At 37.3% G+C, this 23,564-nt stretch overlaps 1 protein-coding gene across 1 annotated transcript in view; it reads left to right on the forward strand.

The window, feature by feature from the left end:
• Window positions 1–610: 610 nt before the first annotated feature.
• COL1A2 (collagen type I alpha 2 chain) overlaps window positions 611–23,564 on the forward strand; it is a 36,680-nt gene continuing 13,726 nt past the window's right edge. Inside the window, exons 1-30 of the mRNA XM_072412879.1 lie at window positions 611–817; window positions 5,131–5,169; window positions 6,154–6,237; window positions 7,406–7,456; window positions 9,001–9,045; window positions 10,122–10,175; window positions 10,263–10,316; window positions 11,000–11,053; window positions 11,406–11,459; window positions 12,128–12,181; window positions 12,890–12,934; window positions 14,042–14,095; window positions 14,184–14,228; window positions 14,808–14,861; window positions 15,709–15,807; window positions 15,889–15,933; window positions 16,047–16,145; window positions 16,333–16,386; window positions 16,473–16,580; window positions 18,329–18,382; window positions 18,468–18,566; window positions 18,897–18,950; window positions 19,739–19,837; window positions 19,928–19,981; window positions 20,691–20,744; window positions 21,067–21,120; window positions 21,262–21,315; window positions 22,334–22,378; window positions 22,486–22,584; window positions 23,319–23,426. Coding sequence (XP_072268980.1) covers window positions 749–817; window positions 5,131–5,169; window positions 6,154–6,237; window positions 7,406–7,456; window positions 9,001–9,045; window positions 10,122–10,175; window positions 10,263–10,316; window positions 11,000–11,053; window positions 11,406–11,459; window positions 12,128–12,181; window positions 12,890–12,934; window positions 14,042–14,095; window positions 14,184–14,228; window positions 14,808–14,861; window positions 15,709–15,807; window positions 15,889–15,933; window positions 16,047–16,145; window positions 16,333–16,386; window positions 16,473–16,580; window positions 18,329–18,382; window positions 18,468–18,566; window positions 18,897–18,950; window positions 19,739–19,837; window positions 19,928–19,981; window positions 20,691–20,744; window positions 21,067–21,120; window positions 21,262–21,315; window positions 22,334–22,378; window positions 22,486–22,584; window positions 23,319–23,426 — 1,935 coding nt within the window. The 5' untranslated portion in view covers window positions 611–748. The remainder of the gene's footprint in view (window positions 818–5,130; window positions 5,170–6,153; window positions 6,238–7,405; window positions 7,457–9,000; window positions 9,046–10,121; window positions 10,176–10,262; window positions 10,317–10,999; window positions 11,054–11,405; window positions 11,460–12,127; window positions 12,182–12,889; window positions 12,935–14,041; window positions 14,096–14,183; window positions 14,229–14,807; window positions 14,862–15,708; window positions 15,808–15,888; window positions 15,934–16,046; window positions 16,146–16,332; window positions 16,387–16,472; window positions 16,581–18,328; window positions 18,383–18,467; window positions 18,567–18,896; window positions 18,951–19,738; window positions 19,838–19,927; window positions 19,982–20,690; window positions 20,745–21,066; window positions 21,121–21,261; window positions 21,316–22,333; window positions 22,379–22,485; window positions 22,585–23,318; window positions 23,427–23,564) is intronic.

Genomic DNA, 23,564 nt, shown 5'->3' on the forward strand with positions numbered 1-23,564 from the left:
ACCAATTCCAGCTCCCTGCTGGAATTTGTAGTTCTACATCACAAAGACATCACATGTGTTTAAGCACAATTGTGGGGCTGCAAAATGTATTTCCAGGCAAGAATGAATAGACATATGTATAACTAAGCACAGGGGATCCTGCTGGGGCTTGCAGTTCCTCTCCAGCAGCTTGCACCTTTTATTTAATAAAAATTCTTAGATCCTATTAACAATCCAATAAAGTGTAGTAAATTTAGAATCACAGGTACTCCTAGCAGGTGAGAACATTGGTGATGCCTTGTAGATGCCACCACCACCTGGACCAGCACCCTCACCACCTGCATGCCACCACTGGACACATCAGCATCTTCTCAGTGGTTCTGGAGACCCATCCAAAAAAAAATCTAACTTCTCTTTTTTTAAAACACACCACTGTCCACGTCCTCAAAGAGAATGGAAGTAATTTAACAACAGTGCCTTCGTCACCACCTCTCCTTTGTTGCCAAAATTGGTGGGGCAGGCAGGAGATGGGAGCTGCACATGAGCTGCACAATCTCCTCCCTCATTGGTCTACAGAGCCTTGATGACTCTGAACAGAGGGAACCTCCTGCTGTATAAATGGGGAGGACCAAGCATTATTATTTTAGCATCAAGGCAGCAGGTTTCTGCTAAGAAGAGACATTGGAACAACCACTGTATGCCAGCAAGCCATAGGAGTTAATATCACCCGGCTCTGTACACAAGGAGTCTGCATGACTACACAATAGCCATGCTCAGCTTTGTGGATTTACGGACTTTGTTGCTGCTTGCAGTAACCTTATATCTAGTAACATGTCAACGTAAGTGCTACATTCTATTCTTCTTCTAATGCACCAACTTGGCTTGTGGGTGCTATCCTAGCATGCATGCATGATGTCTTTTTTTAAGTTTTATGTTTTTTTTATTTTTGTGCACCCTTTTAGTTGCATTCTTTTCCCATGTTCTAATTGCAAACATTATCCAGATGTTTTATGTAGCCAGACATCATGGCCAGAAGCCAAGTATGCACAATAAATCATTTTAATCCCCTATGTTGTAGAGTAGTCTTTTTAAAATAAGAGAATAAAGTTTGCTTTGCATACTTTTTGATAAAGTGGTTTCAAGTAATGAAAAGTTTCAAGGATGCGAAAGACAAAAAGTTTTTTTGGGCACATCTGGGAGACATGGGCGTTGTACTGTATTGTCTGCGCTTCGCTCCTGCGGACGGCGCGACATCTTGTGGCCGGTTTGTGTTAGTGCAGGGGACCTCTAACCAGCTGCATGTATTGATGGACATATAAGGACTTGCCTAATGTTTTATTAAATTTCTAGTTTTATCAATAATATATAAAAGAGCTTTAAAAATTATATTGTAAGGAAAAATAGAAGATATGAACTGAATGAGGTATTACTGGGAAAAGTTAGCCAAAGGTGAGTTAGCATTTAAATAGCCCTATGCAGCTGCAACTTTAAACAACAAAAGAAGAGCAGATCTAATAGCATTATTATTTTATTATTATTAAGTATGCATAAAAAATGGCCAACAAACTTTATTCCCTCATATATTTATTGTACAGCGCTGTGTAATATGTTGCCGCTATATGCTTAATAATAATAATAATAATAATATACCTTATTGTTGGCTGTTTTGGAACAATCAATTCCCAACCCCAGCAATCTCACACCTAAGATTTTTACCATTTAAAAAAATTAATCAATCAAACATTGCATGGATATCAATGCCTGCTGACTGGCAATGGAGAGATTTTGACTTGTTTCAGCCATAATTTTTGACATTTGAGCACTTAAATCTGGCAAAAAAAAAACAAAAAGTGCCAAATTTCATGGCTGAAGATCCAAAACACGTTTGCCACAGGTATGGAATCGATCAGGTTGCATAGCAAAGTTTTAAGATAGATGCATGCTTTCCGCTTTGCATTGACAAATCTGCCAAAATCAGCAGAATCTATCAACCCTATGTTATGTATTTTTTAGGTTTTTGCTGTTTTGGGGATTGGGAGTTTTTTCTCATTTTTAGAAATCCGGTAGACCGCCAGGATGCAATCAAGCATAGTGTGTAGCTGGTAAAATACTTTTTTTCAGTTAGTTTTTTTTCTGCCAGCAAATTGAGAACGCTTGGACCTGTAGTTCTTCTGCAGATTGAGGGTCACAGGTTGTAAAAGCAGGCAAAGAAAGGGTTAATGAACATGACTTCTGAATTTTCCAACAACTGCCTCCAGGCATCTCCAAGTACAGACTGGTTCTCTATGGAATGCACATACATGTTGGAGAAATGGATGATTGCTCCCTCTGGTGGCCATTTCAAGTTAAAATTCTAATAATATTAAATCATTTATACTGTATGTCTATACCTATATATATATATATATATATATATATATATTAAAATTTCAACAAAGCAGGGCAGAAGTTGTGTGTACTTGAAATTATAGTTTATATATAAAGTTTATGACATACATTAAATGACAGCACAGGCATCCGGTATCTGCAAACCTCAAGCATTATGTTATTTAAATCCTGCTATATTTATCCCTTATTTCTATATTATAATAATAATATCATTACACAATTACAAAATTTACAAACAGAAGATCATTATTAACAACTGAAGGCAGTTACATTTTTTTAATTTCTGCATTACAAATCGATCACCCTGAAATCATCCTCTCTAAAATTATTTGATAAACTGGTGAACTGAGACTTATTTATTAATAATGCAAGGGACAATACTGTGACCCAAAACAGCCAATCCTAGCTCAGCTCTCAGCAGGTTAGAGCAGGTGGGTAAATGAAAGCTGATTTCTCATTGGTTGCCAGACAAAGCACACCACATCCCCTCAGACATTTAATTAATTACTAAATCAATTAGTGTGTACAGCAAGGTCAAACATCATTGGCCATGCAAACTACAAATGTCTTTATCTTAATGAAAAATAAATTATATAATGATTTATAACAAAATAATAACAGTTATTCAACATAGGGCCAATTTTTATTTTTTTGTCATTTACTAACCTTTGGATTCAGTTATTAAGAATGTCATTCATTAAACTGCCATAAAGATTTAAGTGATTGTAAATGGCTTTTTATTATATTATGTTTTAACATTTTCTTTTTTTTCTCCCTTTCTCTCCCCTTCTCTGCAATTCTCCTAAACAGAGGTTAGTATTTTATTATTATATCTTTTTTTACCTTTTAAATCTTTTTATTTATATTTTATATATATTATATAACTTTTATCTATTTTTATCTTTTAGTATTATGTTCCCATCATTTGTATATTTGCTTATATTAATTAGTAGGAAGTCCCAATGGGGTTGCTTGTATGGATGACCCACATTTTGGCTTCTTCTAAGCCCACCCAGACTTCCTGAGTAGGCAGGTTTTACCAGTGGGCTCCTCTCATATAGGGGTAAACATGGCACAGAGAAATGATCCTGGTGTAGGGATCTGGGAATAGCAAAAATCCCATCATTGGATTTACAATTGGATTTTATATCAGAAACTTTATTTCCCTATCTGGATCTAGCCAGGTATGCAAGATTGCAACTCCATTGGATCTTCTTTACTTTGGAAGCTCAGACTGAATTTTAAGGATTTTTGCTTTATTTTGGAATTATTGAAACAATATGTTTGCCATGGAAATAGCCGACCGGTACTTACAATTTAACCAAAACCATATGTAGCCCATTGTGATCTATGACTGCTGGGACTTTCTATGCACTTACTTTGTTTTTGTTGTAGGATGTAAGGGTAAGAATTTTCTGTGATTTGTATCTGCATAAGGAGTATAAAAATGTATCAGCTATTGGAGACAATGGAATGGAATGTTGCAGATGTTTCTGTTGGGTTGCTGGAAGTTTAGAATGGGAGGTGGGGGATGTGATTGCCTTAGGTGACAGGTGAATGTGTGCAGGTCCAGGCAGATCTGGATTCACTTATGAGCTGTCAGGGTGATCTGCTTCATAGAGGTCCTTTAATTTTCTTTTAGACTTATCATAGAAATATAAAGGCAGCTCTTGAAAATGCTAACTGCCTGGTGCATGTATTCAGCACTCACATAACGTTGGCTTTCAGCTACACATTGCTTATTTGGATAGAATTATTAACATGAAGACAACTGTATCAAAAAGAGATGGTGGTCATTCTCTTGCTACCATTGATCAACCCTTAAATACCCGGGGCAGTATGATGCCCTCTAGAGGATGTCCTGCCAGACTACAAATCCATGCTTGAACATATAGTTCCAAATTTCCAAAAACGAGCTTCTCATTAGACTTTCAATATCATAATATCATGAGATTGACCATTTCTTAACAATTGCCTTTTCTAAACCTGATGAAAAGAGGTCAACCCCTAAAACCATTAAAAATCTTAGGGGTAACCTAACCCCAACATTATGCCATCAGCAGAACCCAGTCATTGGTAACTGACCTGGTATCCCATGGCTGTTTCTATAATATGGTTCCATTATGATTAAAGCTTGGTGGAAAATGCAATAATCCGCAGCAACATCTCAGAAACAATTTTTATCATATCAAATGTAAGCTGATTGGATGCTAAGGGTGAAGCCATTGGGCACCTTAATGCTAATATTTTCACCTGAGCTTTCAAAGAAACCCAAGCATGGTTGATTCATCTTGGGTTTTTGCAGGTAGTTAGTTTTTTTTACCCGAATATGGATAATTGAATTTGTATAATTACAAGTTGGATGATGGCTTATCTATACAGAAAAAGTAATCAGGATGGTGTCCAGTCTAGACCTGAGCTTGTGGTATGTGTTCAGATACTGGTAGGTTCGAGGTGAAGATGAGCTTTCTCAGCCCAAGTTATTCTTATAGAAAGTTTATAAAGTCTTATTGATATAATTAAAATGAGTTATTCTGGGGGATTCTAAATTGAGTTGCTTGGAAAGACTGAAATACATGGAAGGTGCTACTAACACCTTGAGTGGTTAGAGATAGACAATAATCTGCACCTACCATTTGGTGATTGTCATTTATTGTTAACAAGTAGTACAGAATGTGTTATTCTTGACAAGCTCTAATCTAGCTGAATATATCAGTTCTGTGTAATGTTTGACTCTACGCCTACTAAGCATTTCCTTATCTGCAGGGTCCCCGAGGAGATCCAGGCCCACCCGGTGAACAGGTGAGGACAATAGAACTTTCCTATTATTTCCTTGGTATGAATACTCAGCATTAGAAAGCCCTTGTACTGCAAATAAAAACAACTTGAGATATTCATTTTGTTATTTTTACTAATTTTATGCTTTTATTTAGTATTTTACAAAATCTCCAGTAAGATATAACTGGAAGAGGGAGACAAAGCTATTACAATAAAGAGATAATAAAGGTTGTCTTGTCAAAATGAATACCATTAAATAGGTTATAAACATTTGTTGGTTTTTGTATTATTTGTTAATTTTTATACTAGATGCAATTAATTTAGAACAGATTTTAGAATTTTAAGGACCTTTTTCTAATAGTAATAATATATAGAGATATAAATGATAACTCAAATTGTATCAGTTGTCACTTCGGACATGTTCTGTAAAAATCAGCAAACAAGGATCTGTTTTGACATAATAATTTAAGTGAATATTTGCATAATTCTATTCAAGTGAACATTTTTAACCCCTAAAGAATCATTACAAGTGAATTCTTTCCTTGTTTCTGCTTTTTCTTATATTCTTTCACTTATTTACCATTTCCCTTTCTTTTCTCTTTCTTCTCATCTTTCTTTCTTTCTTTCTTTCTTTCTTTCTTTCTTTCTTTCTTTCTTTCTTTCTTTCTTTCTTTCTTTCTTTCTTTCTTTCCTTTTCCTCCTTTCCCTAACTTTCCTTTTCCTCTCTTTTCCCTTCCATTCTTCCTCTCTCCCTTCCTTATTTTCTTTCTTCCTTCCATCCTCACTGTTTCCTTGTGCTGCCTAATTTTTTAAACACTACTGCCATAGATAGAGAAGGGATAAGTTACAGTAGAGAAGCCAATAAGATTGCAGCTATTACAAGTCCAACTACACATAACTGCCAGAAGGTGATCTCTGATTGGTTGATATATACAAAGCTGATATTTGCATCATGTATCTAAGATCAGATCATGCTCTGTAGTTTAATGTTTGAATCTGCTATTTTAGGGACCCCCAGGAATACCAGGAAGAGATGGTGAAGATGGAATGCCCGGCCCCCCTGGCCCACCTGGACCCCCTGGACTTGGTGGAGTAAGTCCAATTATGCTTTGATCTTTTTAGTTCTTAGATATCATCAAAAAAGGGGAGACCAATAAACATGATTATAATATTGACAGCAAAAAAAATATGCCAATTTCTGGTTACAGTCGTGTTTTCGTGCATTGTAACAATAAATAAAACAAATACCCTGGCATGGATGTGGTGTTACATGGTGGTATTCGAAAGAAGGCCTTGGATCAGCCTCATTGATTTTGGGAAATTAAAAAAAAAAAAAGGTCACCTATTACCAACCACTAGGTGCCCAAGCGTGGTAACAAACATATCCCCTATATCAGTACCTATAGTTACTTCCAGGTGCCTAGTGATTGAAATTGGGAGAATTACCACATGGCAAATTAAATATCAGAATTAATATTTTTTTGATGAGATACCTGTTGATAGGCATTGCAGGGCTCAGCCGATTTGGCCACCAAGCAATCACCACTGTTATGGGAGTTGACTTCCAATGGAATAATCTGACCACCGCTAATCCAAAAGTATCTGCTTACCATTGAGGAATACATTTGCCTCTTCTCTCTCAATTATCTGCTATTATTTTGCTGTCAATAAAAAGTCTTAGGTAGTATAGATCTCCTATTTTGTATTCCCTGCTCTAGGTCAATAATAACAATTTTCAATAAAAGTAATAAAGTAATAAAAAAACTAATACAAATTGTATCCTTTGTTGCACAATTCTGCAATTGCACCAAAGTTGGGCGCACGGCAAATGGTGACACCATAGAAACTTGCAATATAAACAGATAACCAGCACAAAAGGGTTCAGTATCAAATATTTACTGGAGTTCATTGTCTCTATGCTTTGATCAAGGGGTCCTCTGACCCTTTGGTATTGGCCTAGGGGACTCAAGTAAATGGAGAATATTGGACCCTAGGGTGTTGGTTGCCTGTTGATTTTTGAGAGCTGAGATTCTAATCCTTCATCATTTTAGTGTGTTGGTGAAATCTCTCTCCCCACTGGGAGGATTTTCCTTCACTTCCTGTGCTTGCAGGAAGTGATGAGACATTTCTTCTTTGAGGGTACAAATTGTAGTAAATCCTGACAATGATTGCACACCATTTAAAACTAATAAAAAAGAAAGTTTACTGGATCTGAGTAATTGATTCCACCTCTAAAATTGTATATTTGTGTTCTTTTTAGAATTTTGCTGCTCAGTATGATCCTTCCAAATCTGCCGAACCCGGACAACAGGTAAATACATGTCTTTTGCATGAGAAGTAATTTTTTAGATAATTACTCCCTATTAGACCTCAGCAGAGCAGTTATTGCCATGGCTGAAGCATCATGTGACATCAGAGTTGACCATCAATTCATAAAGCCACCATTTGGCTTCATGTATCTCCATTGGGCTCCATAGAGTTGGATAGTGGTGTCTATTCCTAATCGGGCAGCAAGACCATGGTAAAAGATTCTCACATAAATGGAGTCTCAAACCAAAGCCAAAAGTGTGATGCCAACATTTGGGGTTGCCTAAAAAATCTTGGGATACGTGGCTGTCCTGAAACTGGAGGTCTTAAAAGATAAAAGAAGCCTGCATGTGTCTTGGCACATAATCATTTTTTAGACAAAGCGGACCACTGGAACCACCAAATTTAGTCAATCAAGATCAAGCACTATTGTCACTGCTGGGCCACCAGACATTTACCCTTCATAATGAAATTTGACCACTTTTTGGTGAGTGGGTTTTTGTTATAATGTAGTCAGCACAACATATTGGGCGCATAATTGCACCTCTGCCCTCCAGTGCGCCTTCCTCCAACGTAAGGACAGCCATAGTTTACCATCATTGCCTCTTCCCCAGTTATGACATCTACAGTTGGATAGAGTTGGTCAATGGAGAATATGCGGGTTTTGTGCACTGATTTTAAACTGAGATAACCAAACTCTTTTCTTTCAGAATCAATTGGCTCAGTTTCAATTCAGTGCAACCTGCATTAAATTTGCATTCTCATAGTCATGTTTTCTGCATCTTATTGACCATTTCTAATGGTAGAATTATCCAGGTCCAACATATTTAGGTTCAGCCATTGGGCAGCCATGAGTGCTGGAATTATCCTCAGCTCCCTGCTTAATTCCAATCTTACAGGCAGTGAACACAAAACTTTGCCAAAATTGACTTTCATCAGCCATATTCTTCTTCCTAGCAGTTATAATTATTTTTGGAGATTAATGGAGACAATGGTTTAACCAGAGCTATAGCATATCATGCAACATGATTCCTTTGGAGCCCCATCACACAACATTATAACCCAGGGTTATGGTGGTTTTAGGACCACAGGGAACTATGTCACCTTTATCATGACAAAGGACTCTTGTATAGTCTCCTAGTAAAAAACCAATATGGTAAAAGTATCACCTGGCTTCTTGTCTGTATGGAGTATACGAACAATTTACCAGGCTTGGTAAGATGATCAACACGGATGATTGGTTGCATGTATTTGGATATTTAGCCATTCAACATGACAGCACAATCTCAGATACAATTACATGAAACAGGTTCAGATGTTACCACTCCCCTATAAGTCTCGTCTTACCGATACGTATTAACTCCACCTGGACCAGTATTATTACTATACTGTTTTCTTGTTAATTATTGGTGACCTTTGACCCTGAAAAATTTAAAACATAAAGTTGCCTTTATAAAGTATTCGTTACGTATTAACAATGTCTCAACATTAAAACTAATGTGACCTTGTGTATGCTACTTCATTCATAATGAACATTTTTTTTTATAGGGTATCATGGGACCAAGAGGACCCCCAGGACCCCCTGGATCCCCTGTAAGTAAATGAACTGGAATGAATTCACAAGAACTGCAAAAATGAAATTCAATGTGACAGATTTCTTAATGATTGTATAAATAGATTGTTCACATTTGGTGCTAAAATTGGGTTTAGGAGTTGATGGTGCCATAGTATGAGGATTAGGAAATATGAAACACAGGGATTGTGTATAATGGATTTGGGGGGGGGGGGGGGGCAATGTCTTTTGAGATTAGCAGATATGTAGCCAAGGGATAAGGTGGTACAGGAATAATACATGAAATGGCTAGATATATTATAAGGTAGCACTGGGATAATAAATAGAGATGTCAGAGTGATGTGATTGGTTTCATTGGAGTGAGGGATAACATGGCAATGGTTTTCATAGCTATGTGTCATGTGGGTAATAGGTGATATGGCATTAGATTTGGAGGTGATGTGATGTAGAGATATGAGTGAGGTGACACTAATTTTAGAAATGAGAAAGCTCAGCCGAAATTCTGGGTCTAGGGATAATGTGCCACTGAGACTAGAGGGCATTGGGTTTACAGGAGATTTGAAGTGGCAACTGGTTTAGGATTGGTATAGCAAAAAATCAGGAGTGTGATGTGGCAATGAAATGTTGTTCCACCTGGAAATGTTGTATTTGGGTTAGGAGTGATGTGTCACCAATGTTAAGGATGATGTGTCATTGGGATAAGATATTGTATGGCAATGGATGTATGAATGATATGAAATTTGAATTAGGATTGATGTGGCAGTGAGTATGGGGATGATGTGGCTCTGAGGTCGATGTGGCTCTGAGGTCTGGTATGATGTAGCGCTGGGTTTTAGAATGATATAGAACTGGGGTTCGAAATGATGTGGCCCTATTTAATGGAGATAAAGTTCTTTTATATTACACATAGGTCAACCCTGGTTAGGTAGGATTGAGGTTCCACTAGCATTAGACGTAATACATTGGCTTACACTCAATATATACTTAAAATATGGGAAATATAACATTTTTTCCAAAACAATGGGTATGACAAATATAGAGAATATGATTTGTTTTCCAACATTGTAACTTTAACCTCTTTATTTATCATTTGTAGGGCTCTCAAGGTTTCCAAGGTCTTCCCGGAGAACCCGGTGAACCCGGTCAAACTGTAAGAACCCTTTTTAATTTATAATCCTAAAAATTACTGTTTTACTATAAGAGCGCATTTTAATCATATTTTTTATATATATTTTAGGGCCCTGTAGGATCCAGAGGACCTGCTGGTGCCTCAGGCAAACCTGGTGAAGATGTAAGTAATTTGGACAATTCCATGAAACACCATGCACCAAAATCTGAAACATATCATTTCAGTTTTACCAACTTGGGAGTTTTTTCTTTGTTTCCATAAACTAAAGCTGCCATTTTAAGTGTGGCTATGGATAACAACTCCATATTTGTTTCCTAACAAATTTCTGGTATCATCCACTTAAAAAATAATAGCTCCTGAGCCTCCGGAGATGAGCCTGCAAATATTGTAGACTTACCCAGGAGTCCTGAACTACATAGAACAGCACAGCCCCAATGGTTCATAGATACAAGAAATAAACTCATTAAATTCATGAACATCAAATCTTTTTTTATATATATTAGTTTTTTAGCTAGGCTTAGATTTGCATCTTTTTACGCACCAAGAATTTTCAGCTGTTGGCTTTTTGGATGTCTTATACATCAGACAACTCACGCCAAAATAAAGGCAATTTTTACCCCACCCATGTTGTTCCCTTGCATTATATACAAACCTTCCCTAATTGTCTTTACTTATCAAAGACCCAACCTGGCACTCATGTCAAAACAGTTAGTTCCACCCATGCTTAAACTAGTACTTAGGCCACACCCTTTAAATTGTTAAAACACACCCATTTTTTTCTGAATCTGATGCCATATTTTTCTTGTTTTTTGACAATTTATACTTATTTTTTTGTTCTATTTCAGGGTCATCCCGGCAAATCTGGAAGACCTGGTGAGAGAGGACCCGTCGGCCCACAGGTATGAGAGTTTTATTTTTAACAGTATCAATAAGTCTAATTTATTAAAATCATATTGGCTCATATCCCATCCTGAACTTTGAAAGCCCATACATCACAACGGGATGAGTTAAAACATTCCTTAATCGGATTTTAGGTCCTGAATAATTATAAGCACTTCTCTGTGTGGAGGTGCAATATGGTAAAATAAATTACCAAATTGCTGTTAGATTTTATTTATTGGCTTCAAAAATTTTAATTTAAACTACTATAAAAACTAATCAACTTTTTTTGGTAATTTTGAAAATGTAAAACTGATATACAACAGAATGTCACATTTGATTTAATAATTGATTCTCCCTTTACTATTTTAGGGTGCTCGTGGTTTCCCTGGAACCCCTGGTCTCCCCGGATTCAAAGGCATTAGAGTAAGTTCCACGCTATACAAGAACAAAGATAATTGCTCAGTGAAATGTTGGAATATAAACTAGTTTTTTATTGTATTCCATTTTTATATACAATTGTAGTGACATGCTGTTAACATTCTACACCTGACTTATTGGAGATGATTAATGTAAGCAGAGATAATACACTTTGTAAACTGAATGCTACTTCAGGTATTTGAATAGGTTGAAGCTGTTTATTCAATTATGTGCAAGTAAAAATTCTGTTTTATCACCTTGAAATACAATGCACTTATCATAATGAGCCAAATAAACATTTACTTTCCTGAACAGCTTCTGCACCTTTAGTAGATCAAACCGATTGTCTTCTTAAACACAAATCTTTTTTTAATATCAATGCACAGTTTAAATTGTTATTTAATTTGGAATAAATAATCTAAGATATATGAATAAAATTTTATTTTATTAAATATTTATTTTTTGATTTTACATCTTTAGGTTGAAAGACATTACTTTGTCTGGAATTTACTATAAATTCTCCTAATAAAAATTGATGAATTCTGTTCCAATAATAAATAATATTGCAAACATATTAGAAATGTCCAGTTATATATGTTATGTCCAGTTCATCTTTGTGAGAATTTTATGTCCTGATGGAGACTCTAACCTTATTCTTGCATTTTCTCTTTTAGGGACACAATGGCGCTGATGGCCAGAAGGGAGCTACTGGTAACGCTGGTGTTAAGGTAAGGTCCCCTTTAGTCTGTATTGTATTAAGGGAACACTTACAAATAAATATATCTTTAATTCAAGCCAAGGGAATGCTAAGGTTCATATTAAAATAATTGTTTCAGCCATTTGTAAAATAGGACAATGCATACCAGTTAAGGCCAAAGCGTAGGACATCATAGCCTCTCTGATTTTGTGATGCCAGTGATAAATGTAACTTTTTACTATTTTTACTAATGTGTATCTAATAAAGTTGTCATTAGGGTCTAGCCACTTTGATTTACCTTCTGTTTACTTTATGGGGTCTTGGTCATCTGTAGTTTACAAAAGGCAAGACAGATGGGCAAGACTTGACAGCCGCCATGTTTGTGAAGGTTTTTTTTGTACAAACTGCAAGGGCAGCATGTGATATATAAATATGGCTAAATAGATTGAATACAATAGATATAAAAAGCATTATAGTATGTAATTTTAATTAGTATTACAAATTACTAGGGGGATAGGAAAGTCCACTTTAGGTGCCATTGTTACAAAAATATCCCTCTATTCCCTAGCTAATAGTTTAGCTTGACAAAGGCCAGATATGCCTATTGTTACAGAATTCCAATAGAAAGAAGGCAAACTCTATATATTCATCAAACTACATTACTCACGTCCTACAGGTATATTTTGGGGCAGCATGTGTATTTCAAGATCATCAGTAAACCAATTTTGTTCTCTTTCAGGGAGAAAATGGTGCTAATGGTGAAAATGGTTCCCCAGGTCAAGCTGTAAGTATTTTTTATCTATTGTGATAGAAATTTGCCAGTTTTGGTCATATAAACCAATAGAGTAGCAAGCTCATTACTTCCAACCTGCTGTAGTGGGTCCAAGCCAACGTACAGATCTGAGATGCACCATAGTTCTTTAGAAGAATCGTCACATGAGTATTTATGACCGTTTGAGCATGCATTGTTCTGCACCAAAGACTCCTAGTATCAGCTTTGTATCATATAGGCTCCAAGAAAATCATATTGGACAAATGATAATTGAAACTACATCAGTCGTTTGTTGGGGCAGAAGGGAGGCCACAGACATTCAGTTGATCTATCGGTAATAGGCAAGATTGGCCAACTATTTTATGGCCCTTAAACATTATAAAAAATTGAATTCACTTTACCAAAAGTTTTTGGCTTGGATAGCTCGTAGAGAAAGTCTTGGGGCCTGTGTGATGGTGACCCATAAAGTATTGATTTTAGGCACGCCCACTGCCCAGTGTGTTAATATGAAAGTGTGTCTATGGATGCTAAAAGTTATGGGTGCCCAGGTTAGTTTCTTTAGGGGTTCAGTAAATGTTCTGAAGTTTGATGAACCCACTTGTCACAAAATCAATTGTACAAACATTAAAATGGGCTCCGTTGGGAAAATAGCAGGAAGCTTCCCAGTTGGCTGGCCTTTTTCAGGGGTGGTATCACCCTCAACAACAAACAGCCACTGGGAAAACCAGTACCCAGCTGGAAGCCAGTGCCAGCAGAATATGAACTGGTTGGTGATAATTAGGGGCAGTACTGGCCCTGCAACCACCATTGACAAGGTAAACAACCAGCTGGGAGCACCTACTGATCCCAATGAACCCAAGCTGAGCCGAGCTTAACCTAAGTTTAATGATAAAATAAAATCTGTGTCACTGATAATGCAAACAGAAGTGCATGTTAAGGTTTATGCTAGTTGATGAGGAAGGGTAGGCACTTTGTTGAGATGCTAATTTCTCTGCCTAAACTACTTGGGTTTATTGAGTTTCTTGTGCACCATGCCTTTGCAATATATTGATTTACTTTAGACATTGTACCTTTGCTTGTATGTCACTGATGTATAAAACAACGAATGCTGTTTCGTAGGGTGCTCGCGGTCTCCCTGGTGAGAGAGGACGTATCGGACCATCTGGCCCTGCTGTAAGTTCATATTCAGTTTTTCTGAATCTAAATCTAATCTGTCTACCAACTGTTCCCATAAACTTACCAAATGTTGCTTTTCCATCAGGGCGCTCGCGGAAGTGATGGCAGCAATGGCCCAGTCGGACCTGCTGTAAGTATATTCATTAACATTATTACAGATGGAATGAATTTAAGCAAAATATGCACTAGCAAAAAATAAGAAAATGGGACCTTGTGTACTGGAAGCTGAATATATTTTGGGTGTTTTTCAGAGCCCATAAAAAGTAAAGCAAATCTTTTGTATTAGTTTTAAAGTAGTATTTGTTCTGATAGTCACTATCAATAGGAACAAAAGTGAGTTTTCACTTTTGAGTGGAAATCCACCAATGCGATCAGCTGTTTGTTTGACATCCAGAGGTAGAATTCTCCTCATTTATACCACCTTGGTTGGGTTTCTAGGACATAAATCCAAGAGGGGATTTCCCCAATGGGTCAAAAACATCGTTTAACCAAACCCTACATACTTTTTAATGTTCTCAATTTAAGAACAAGGTTTAGCTAATAATCAAGACCCAATTGATGTCCCAAGGAAAAGGTTGTTTCATTCTTGATTTGCTAGAGGTCTCCTAACATTGGACCCCTGGAGAATTATATAATTTTAGAAAACGTTCAGGTTTACAAAACAAAAATAATTTTTTAAAATGCTAACTGGCTATTTTTTTTATTTCAGGGCCCAATCGGTGCAGCTGGTGCTCCTGGTCTCCCTGGTGCTCCTGGTGCCAAGGTAAGTGTTTTAAGTTTGTATATATGTAATGAATATTACCAGAGGACCCACTGATTGTCTGCATTATTGGATAGGGCAATAAGCATCAAGAGCAAGTATCTCAAATCAACCAATTATAATTCTCCTTCCATAAATCTGACCTCTGTAAAATCTAAATTAGAACTAAGTGACATCAGTAATCCTGATCCTATGGCTTGATTTATTAAAGCTCTCCAAGTCTGGTGAGGAGACACTCTCTTCAGTAAAGCTGGGTGATCCAGCAAACCTGGAATGAATCTGGTCTAGGATTCAAAACATTTGCTAGCAAATATCAAATGACTATTCCAGGTTTGCTGGATCACCCAGCGTCACTGATGAAGGTGTATCCTCTCCAGCCTTGGAGAGCTTTAATAAATCAGGCCCTATGGCCTGGGTTTGTCTACGATACGATACGCTCAATGGGAGCGTCACACAAATCTGCTAACTTTTTTTTTTTTTTTTAGTTAGTTCATTGGCATAAGTAGGCCAAAGCTATTACAGACCTAGTTGGTTTTAGCTAGCAGCTGAAGACCAAAACAATACTAATTCATATAGACTTATTATTAGGGTTGCTGTTATGGTGGGGAAAACTGGGCTATTGCCCAGGGCTCTACTTTCTCCAAGGCCTCAATGGACAGAATGGGACTGGAATTCTGTGCATTTGGGGCTCAAACCTAATATTTGCTCAATAGTTTCCCATAACTTCCCCTGCCTATGATGTATCATCTTCTGTGATCCATAGGATTTGTCCCACCTGCAAAATGCAATGTTTAAAAAAAAGTCATGCTCTGTTTGCCTCTCAATAACGTACTTTTATTTCATCCATTAGGGTGAGGTAGGATCCGCTGGTAGCACTGGCCCAGTTGGTGCTGCAGGAGGAAGAGGTGAGCCTGGACCCCCTGGTGCTCTTGGACCCGTCGGACCTTCTGTAAGTAGATTTTCAATTCAATCCTGAAATATTTTTGGTTGTCCAAAATGTACTTAAAATATATCTTTTTTTATATTTTAGGGAAACCCCGGTGCTAATGGTGTCAATGGAGCTAAAGGTGCAGCTGTAAGTATCCACATCACCTACATTTTTTGGAATGATTGGGGTTTATTTTATTGTTGTGACTTTATTTATTTGAAAATATTTATAACTAAAAAATTCTTTTTGCACCCCTCTAGGGTCTTCCTGGTGTAGCTGGTGCTCCTGGTCTCCCTGGAGGCCGTGGTATTCCTGGACCACCCGGACCTGCTGGACCATCTGGTGCAAGAGGTCTTTCTGTAAGTATCTCAGCACTTACCTACTAACTCAAATTCAAACTTATTATTAACAACAATATAGTGTATTGTAATTCTTCTTACATTATCAATTTGATTAATAAAGGCAGCACCCATTAAATGTACCCCTTACAACAACCAAGATATTACAAGTGTTAAACATACAGTAACGATAAACCTTTTTCTTTAGGGTGACCCCGGTGTTGCTGGTGGCAAAGGAGACACTGGAGCCAAGGGAGAGCCTGTAAGTATGATTAACCAATGTTTAAAAAACATTTTTGGCCCATGGTACACAAAGTGGCTCATCAAATTCTGCTTTTTTGTATTTAGGGTTCCGTTGGTTCCCAAGGCCCTGCTGGTCCTCCCGGTGAAGAAGGAAAGAGAGGTCCCAATGGAGAGGCTGGATCTTCTGGTCCTACCGGCAATGCTGGAATTAGAGTACGTATTTTGCACACAAACTATTCATAATAATGTTTTCATTACCAGCTTTTATAATAGAGAATTGACAAGTGAAGAAGACCTTCCAAAAGTTTTATCAGAATTTATTCTTCTTCTCTCTATTAATACCTCCCTGTCACTCAATATATCTTATAGGAGACATTCTTTTATAGCCATTTTCATATCTTTATTTTGTATCTGTGTATTTTTCAGAAACCTTTAAAGATCTCCTAGGCACCGCTAGGCATGTTGGTCAGACTTTGCAGTTCTCACTACATAAAAATAGGCAGTGCAAAAACAGCAGACTCCCCATGCTTTAGATCCTTTATTGTTTTAACGATAATGTTTTGTAGTCACTATAAAGGATTTCTAATTATGAAAACTTTTACAGGTATTTTACAGGGTCAGTCCCGTATTCATTTGCTATGGGGCTGCTACTGGGAGACGTTACATGTAATGTTTCCCTAGGAGGCAGCGGTTCCTGGCATAAAAAAGCAGTAAATGAAAAATTAAATTTTTAGTAAATGGAGCTGAATCTTATCCAGTGGTGTAGGGTATTCTATTCGATTTTGATACTGTTCTTCTGAAATGACCACAATTTGGTGGTCAATATTTCAATTGGATAGAAGACTCCTCACCAATAAGTTCCGGCTGCCATCACTATAAAGTGGTCCTACCTACTTTGGACATAAGGGAAAAGGGTCATGGTATTCACCTACCTTTAATGGTGGTGATGATGATTCTGTGGTGTAAACTACCTAAAGGGCACCATGGTGTCACATTGGTTGGTGAACATTTCTAAAGATGTGAATATCTTAAGGACAAGTTTATAGTGATCTGTCAGCATTTGGCCATATGCTGGAAGGGCAAACAAAGTTGGTGCTGAAAGACTCCTCTTTGCCACAATATACAAAGTAAGATCAGATAGCTATGTGATGGTAAAAGATTGTGGATCCCAGGTTGATCAATATCTGAATCCTAAAGTATCTTCACTATTGGCCACTATGCTAATAAAGCTAATTATTGCAGGCCCAATGGTCTCCAAGCCCAGTCCTCCCGAAGTATCCCTCTAGGTTGAAAAGTCATGCATATGGGATACGGCCAGTACTGAAAACATAAAAAAAGTTAAAAGTCTGAAAGTGTCATGGCTGAATATAACATAAGACACTGGTATAAACCATTGGAATGTCTTAGACTAGAACTTGGCTTTTCACTTATTTTTTGTTGTAGAGCATTTTGCTTGGAAACAAGTATTTTCCCCAGAGATATTAGTGCACAGACACATTAAGTCCTGAAGTGTGGACATTTCTATGGAGTAAGGCATTTGTGAAACGTGGACCATTTCCCCAAACATTAGGTAAATAGAATGATGCCACACTGTTCTTGCAAGGAATCAATGAGGATCCCAACTCAAAAGGACATAGCACCTACTGGTAAAATTTTCCTAATATAAAACACAAAACGAATTCTAGAAGTGATCATGGCAGCTCCTTATAAAATATAAAGTAGATGTGGATGGAACCAGAAAAATCTCATTAACAAGAGATCTCATTGACATGATCTGCTCCAAGAAACTCCAAGGAACATCAGTTTTATGTAGACTGACCCCTAATGCTCAGGCTGACCTTTGGGATACACTATCTTTATTCCATTGAGGGAATGAAAAACTATTGTTTAGTAGAATATGAGTTATTTTATTTTATGCAAACTCTTTTCCATTAATAGTGAACTCTATTCGTGTATTTTAGGGTGTTCCTGGAACTCGTGGTCTGCCTGGTCCTGATGGTAGAGCTGGTGGAATTGTAAGTTGGGTGAAGGGTATTTGTGATATTCAGAACTAATAAATACTAGATAAACATTTGTAACAAATTATTTTATATTCTGTAGGGACCCGCTGGTAGCCGTGGTGCATCTGGTCCTCCTGGTGCCAGAGGTCCTAATGGAGATGCTGGACGCAATGGAGAGCCCGGTCTTCTTGGTGCAAGAGTAAGTAAATCATTTTTGTTTCATTGGTCCTAAAAAGATCCTCCATACCTCAACTAGTTCCTAATAACCTCTCACGTAATTTCACTAGTCAGTAGTTATTTGGATTTGACATGTTACTTTTTTCTATGCTCTTCGTGTTCTTTTTGCATCTATATAGTTTATGTTTCTCTCTTTAGTGGCCATCATTTGCTGAACTTTCTATACTTTATTCTCTTTGTTCGAGACCTTTAAGATACTATTGAAATAATTTAAATATGTTTCAAATAATAGAAACTGCAAAGTTTTTACATCCTTTATGTCTGATTGCATTTTTTTTATTTTTTCATTTAGGGTCTTCCCGGTTTCCCTGGCAGCACTGGTCCCCAGGGCAAAGAAGGTCCCGCTGTAAGTTCCTGACATTTTTTTTTTTTGGAGGGTCATTAGAATTCCACAGTTCTCTAGACTAGAAAATGGGAAATTTCCATCAACCAGTAAATATTTTCATTCAAGTGAATTGTTTAGGACAAGGGTCTTCAACTCATGGGGCCACATACAGGATGGATTTTGGTATGAAAAGAATAATTTTCTGATTTTTTATAAACTATTTATTGCTGCCCTGTGCCAGGATCTGCAGTTCCTTGCCATCCAGGACTGGAGTTAAGAACCCCTGGCAAGTTGATTGACTTTCATTGCCAGTCAATTTTCTTCCCTTATAGACTCATGCCAGTTTATCCTTTAAATTTTGGTAGAAAGAGGATTACTCATGCCTGAGTCATGTATGCATTGCTGGCAACTATTTCTTTGCAGGCAGCTTTAAAAAGATCAAAGGTTGAGAAGTGATCATTGACCTCTTTGGACAAGGTGCATCATTATTCATGGCTGTGAATTTAGGATGGGTGTTGGAGGACCAAAGGATAAAATGAGGATCAACCTTCGTTTCATCGACTACCCAACTGCAGGAAGGATGGTTTTTTAGTACAGGAACTGTATGTGGAATAGGACCCCATATGTGCAAAAGAAATCATTATAGCAAATAAACCAAAACTGTACTAACTGATTAATCATGTACAGTTAAATGGCGATAGGAATAATCAAAACATGTGTAAGCTCATTTAGAATTTCTGAACAAATATTGCCTTAAACTAGTTGTATTATTTATTCCTGCAAAGTAAATGATCACTTTTATCTTTAAGGGTCCCCAAGGTATTGAAGGCCGTTCTGGTGCCGCTGGTCCTGCTGGTGCTAGAGGTGAACCTGGTGCTATTGGATTCCCTGGACCCAAGGGACCCAATGTAAGTTGACATTCTTAAGCAAAAAAAAAATGTTAACTTTGCACTTTTTGTGCAAATTACAGATATGAACGTTTCCTCTTTTCTTTTTAGGGTGAGCCTGGCAAACCCGGAGACAAGGGAAGCCAAGGTCCTTCTGGAAACAGAGTAAGTGAAACATCTACCACCCATCGGTATTGCATAGCCTAATGCTGTAAGCTGAGTAGACTTTATTACATATTTCAGAATGCACGTTTTTGTTTAGTATAATAAATATTAAGATAATTCTATTCCACTAATCATGAGGTGTTGTTAGTAAAAACGTAATTTTTTTATGGAGTTTACATCCTAAAGTGGAGCCCATGGGAGTTTATCTTAAGTTGCATGGTCTATGCAAACCTAATACTTAGCAACAAATCTGCATTACTACTGTAATTATTTTTAGGAAAATGAACATACCCATGGTATGGATACCATTAGAGAAGAGTTAAAGCCCAACACTAAAACAAAAAAAAAATACCCTCAAGAAACTGGAAAACCAAACTATGATAAATGGCACGATGCTATGTATATCATATCTACTTTTCCCTGCCATATATACTAGTTCCTTCTCATTTCTAAGGGTTGTCTTCATGTGCTATATGGAGCTAGAGTTTATAGTAGGAAACACAGAGATTGGTAGGTTCACCAATAGATTGTCTGGACCAGGTGATATTTCTGATCTTCATACTCAGCAATGACACTTTCACCATTGTAAGATGTTCACTGTATAACAAAAGCCCATGATTTGACAATTCTGCATGCAAATACCATAGAAGCATACATAGAACATTATTTGTCATTGATAGTTTATATTTTTACATTTTTTTGTCTTTAGGGTGCCCCTGGACCCGATGGAAACAATGGTGCTCAAGGTCCCGTAGGTCTTGTTGTAAGTAGAGGCTTTTCATTGTCTGTATTTTTTGATTGAAGCTTAATAAGTGACCTACTATATGTCACTACACATCTTCATTGAGAATGATGCAGTTCATTAGGAGGTAATGATATCTAAGACATTGTTTTAAGGTATCATAGATGTCATGTGTTCCTGGAGGGCTGTTTTTTGGTTCACATACTGTAAATTAATGTCTGGTTCCAAAATGTTTTTGTTCTAGACTAGGTAATCTATATATTAATTAGTAGTGGAACCTTACAAGGGTACAAAAAATATTAACAAAAAAAAATCTAATACATTACTTGTGTTTGGCCTACAGGGTGCCCAAGGTGAGAGAGGTGAACAAGGTCCCGCTGGTGCTCCAGGTTTCCAGGTAAGTTTTTCTGTACTCATGTTCCACACTGAAAGGCAAATAACATTCCATTTTTTTTGCTCTGTGTAACCATTCTTTGTAAATATCCTTTGTATTTTATCATATTAATTATAATCTCTAATTCTTCTTTTCTTTTGGCAGGGTCTGCCTGGTCCTGGTGGTCCTCCTGGAGAAGTTGGCAAACCCGGTGAAAGAGTAAGTTTATGTTTAATATATATTTAGTTTCTATTGTAAATATTTATGAAACTTATTCCATAGTGCGGCCTAGAACACAGTCAAATGATCAATTCCTGCCCTAAAGGAGCCTATAATATAGGATCGTTATTATAGTACCATGTGTGTACACATGCAACAGAGTCCAATTTGGTGGAAGACAACTACCTACCAATTTACCACTTCTTTTTGGGTTCTGAGTAGAAACCAAAGGGAAAATCAACATGAAAAAAACATAAAAGCACAATTAAAAAAAAGAACCTGGTGGGAACAGGACCCACAACCCCCTTGCTCCAAGACTACCCTATTAGTAGTAGTAAAGCCCCCTGAAGGTTGCTGTACAATTTACCCATGTAGTGTGGTCCACCCCAACACTACATTATTTAGATTTTTGTTTGGTCTAGCTATTGATGAACAAGGAGACATACTTAGGCCACACCTGGGGATAATGGAGGAAAAGAATGCTGTCTACTAAAGCTCAGCTTTGATTCTTGGTCAGAATCCCAGCATATTAGTCACCATTGAATGTCATACAACAAATAACCAAAATATCTAATATACACTGGATTAGCAAATAGATATGGCCCATTGTATTCTAAGAGCATGCACATGTAGATTCACTAACATAATGCACATTTTAGGGGAATATTAGTGTATTGGAGTAAACTGGGAAATCCAATTGTTTCTGGTGGGATTCAGGAGCAATTAGGGGAAGCTGTAGAACCCTGAATGATGCTTAAGGGGAGATTGATTATTATGAACTTCTCAAATCAATCTTTATTGCTTCTGCAGAGGCACCTGTGTTGCCATACTTGGTGCATTGAATAAGGCTTACATATTCTTACATCTTACCTGTCGAAGGATTCCAATGTTGTCCAGCATTCCACTCAGGCTTAAGCTTGACCTACAGAACTTGTTCAACCTGTTAAATGCAATTTATTAGTTTACAATTGATATCTGGCTCTCCAATAATTATTCTTGTGTTTTTTTACTTCTGTAGGGTGCTCCTGGTGACTTTGGCTCCCCTGGTGCTGCTGGCACAAGAGTAAGTATTTTTTTGCTATAGAAGGTATACTAAATCATTTAATTCACATTTGATTAAGTTAGGGTTGAAAAAACAGAAATTTCTCTAATTTATTTTTCCTCACTTAGGGTGAGCGTGGTGCTCCTGGTGAAAGCGGTGCTGTTGGTCCTCACGGACCTTTGGGAGCTCGTGGCCCAAGTGGAGCCCCTGGAACTGATGGACAAAAGGTACTTTGATTGTTCTAGTGCAAGGAAATAAAATGTTCTTTGTAAATGTAACTTTTTTAAACTAACAAAGCAGATGAGCAATACAAGTGTAGTTTGATCAGCAAGTTAACCTCTTACATTTACTATGACTTTTACCAGCTTCAGTCTGAAAATTATAGTTAGGAGTCCACCATGCTCTGACTGAGCAAAGGCATTTTAATTACTTGTAAGTGACCTGGCCAACTTACCAGTTATCCTGATCGCTCCTGAGTATGACTTTAAGAATCTAGAATCTGATCTTTAGCCCTTTAAATGATTGGGCTTGTTTTCTGCTGTTTAGTTATGATCTATTGCCCCTGTGGGTCTTGGCCCGAATAAGTTTTGCTATTGTCTCACTGTCTGTTGCTCTGGCCATTTACATGGTTCATAGCAATGCTTTTTGGCCTCCCGACCCATCCTGTATAAACTTTTCAGATCCATCTATTTTATTTTTCAGACATAGATAATGGAGTTTAACTACTGAAAGTCACCAAAACGGCCACATTATCTAACTCAATAAAGTAATAATCAGAGAGAATATGGCATGTGTCCTGGATTTCTGTAATCCTCTTGAATTATTGTTCAAACATTGATGACCTAAGGACCAAGAATAGGCAGAGTACTAAAAGTGATAGATAAAAGCTAGAATGTTGGTACCCATCATTGCATATTAAAAGATAATTACCAAAATAACGTTTTTCTTCATTCAAACATAGGGAGAGCCCGGTGCTGCTGGTTTGAACGGAGGCCTTGGACCATCTGGCCCTGCTGGTATTCCCGGTGAGAGAGGTGCTGCTGGAGTTCCCGGATCCAAGGGAGAGAAGGTAAACTTAGAGATGGGAACAAACAGCTTCATGTTCATTCCCTTACATAAAAAATTCTAACTTTAAGTGATACTTTCCCAAATCCATGAAATCCTAGTGTTGCTATAACCTTGTTAAAACCAATCAGCACATCCTAGT

The sequence above is a fragment of the Pyxicephalus adspersus genome, chromosome 5 (genome assembly GCF_032062135.1).
Source record: "Pyxicephalus adspersus chromosome 5, UCB_Pads_2.0, whole genome shotgun sequence".
Lineage (NCBI taxonomy): Eukaryota > Metazoa > Chordata > Amphibia > Anura > Pyxicephalidae > Pyxicephalus > Pyxicephalus adspersus.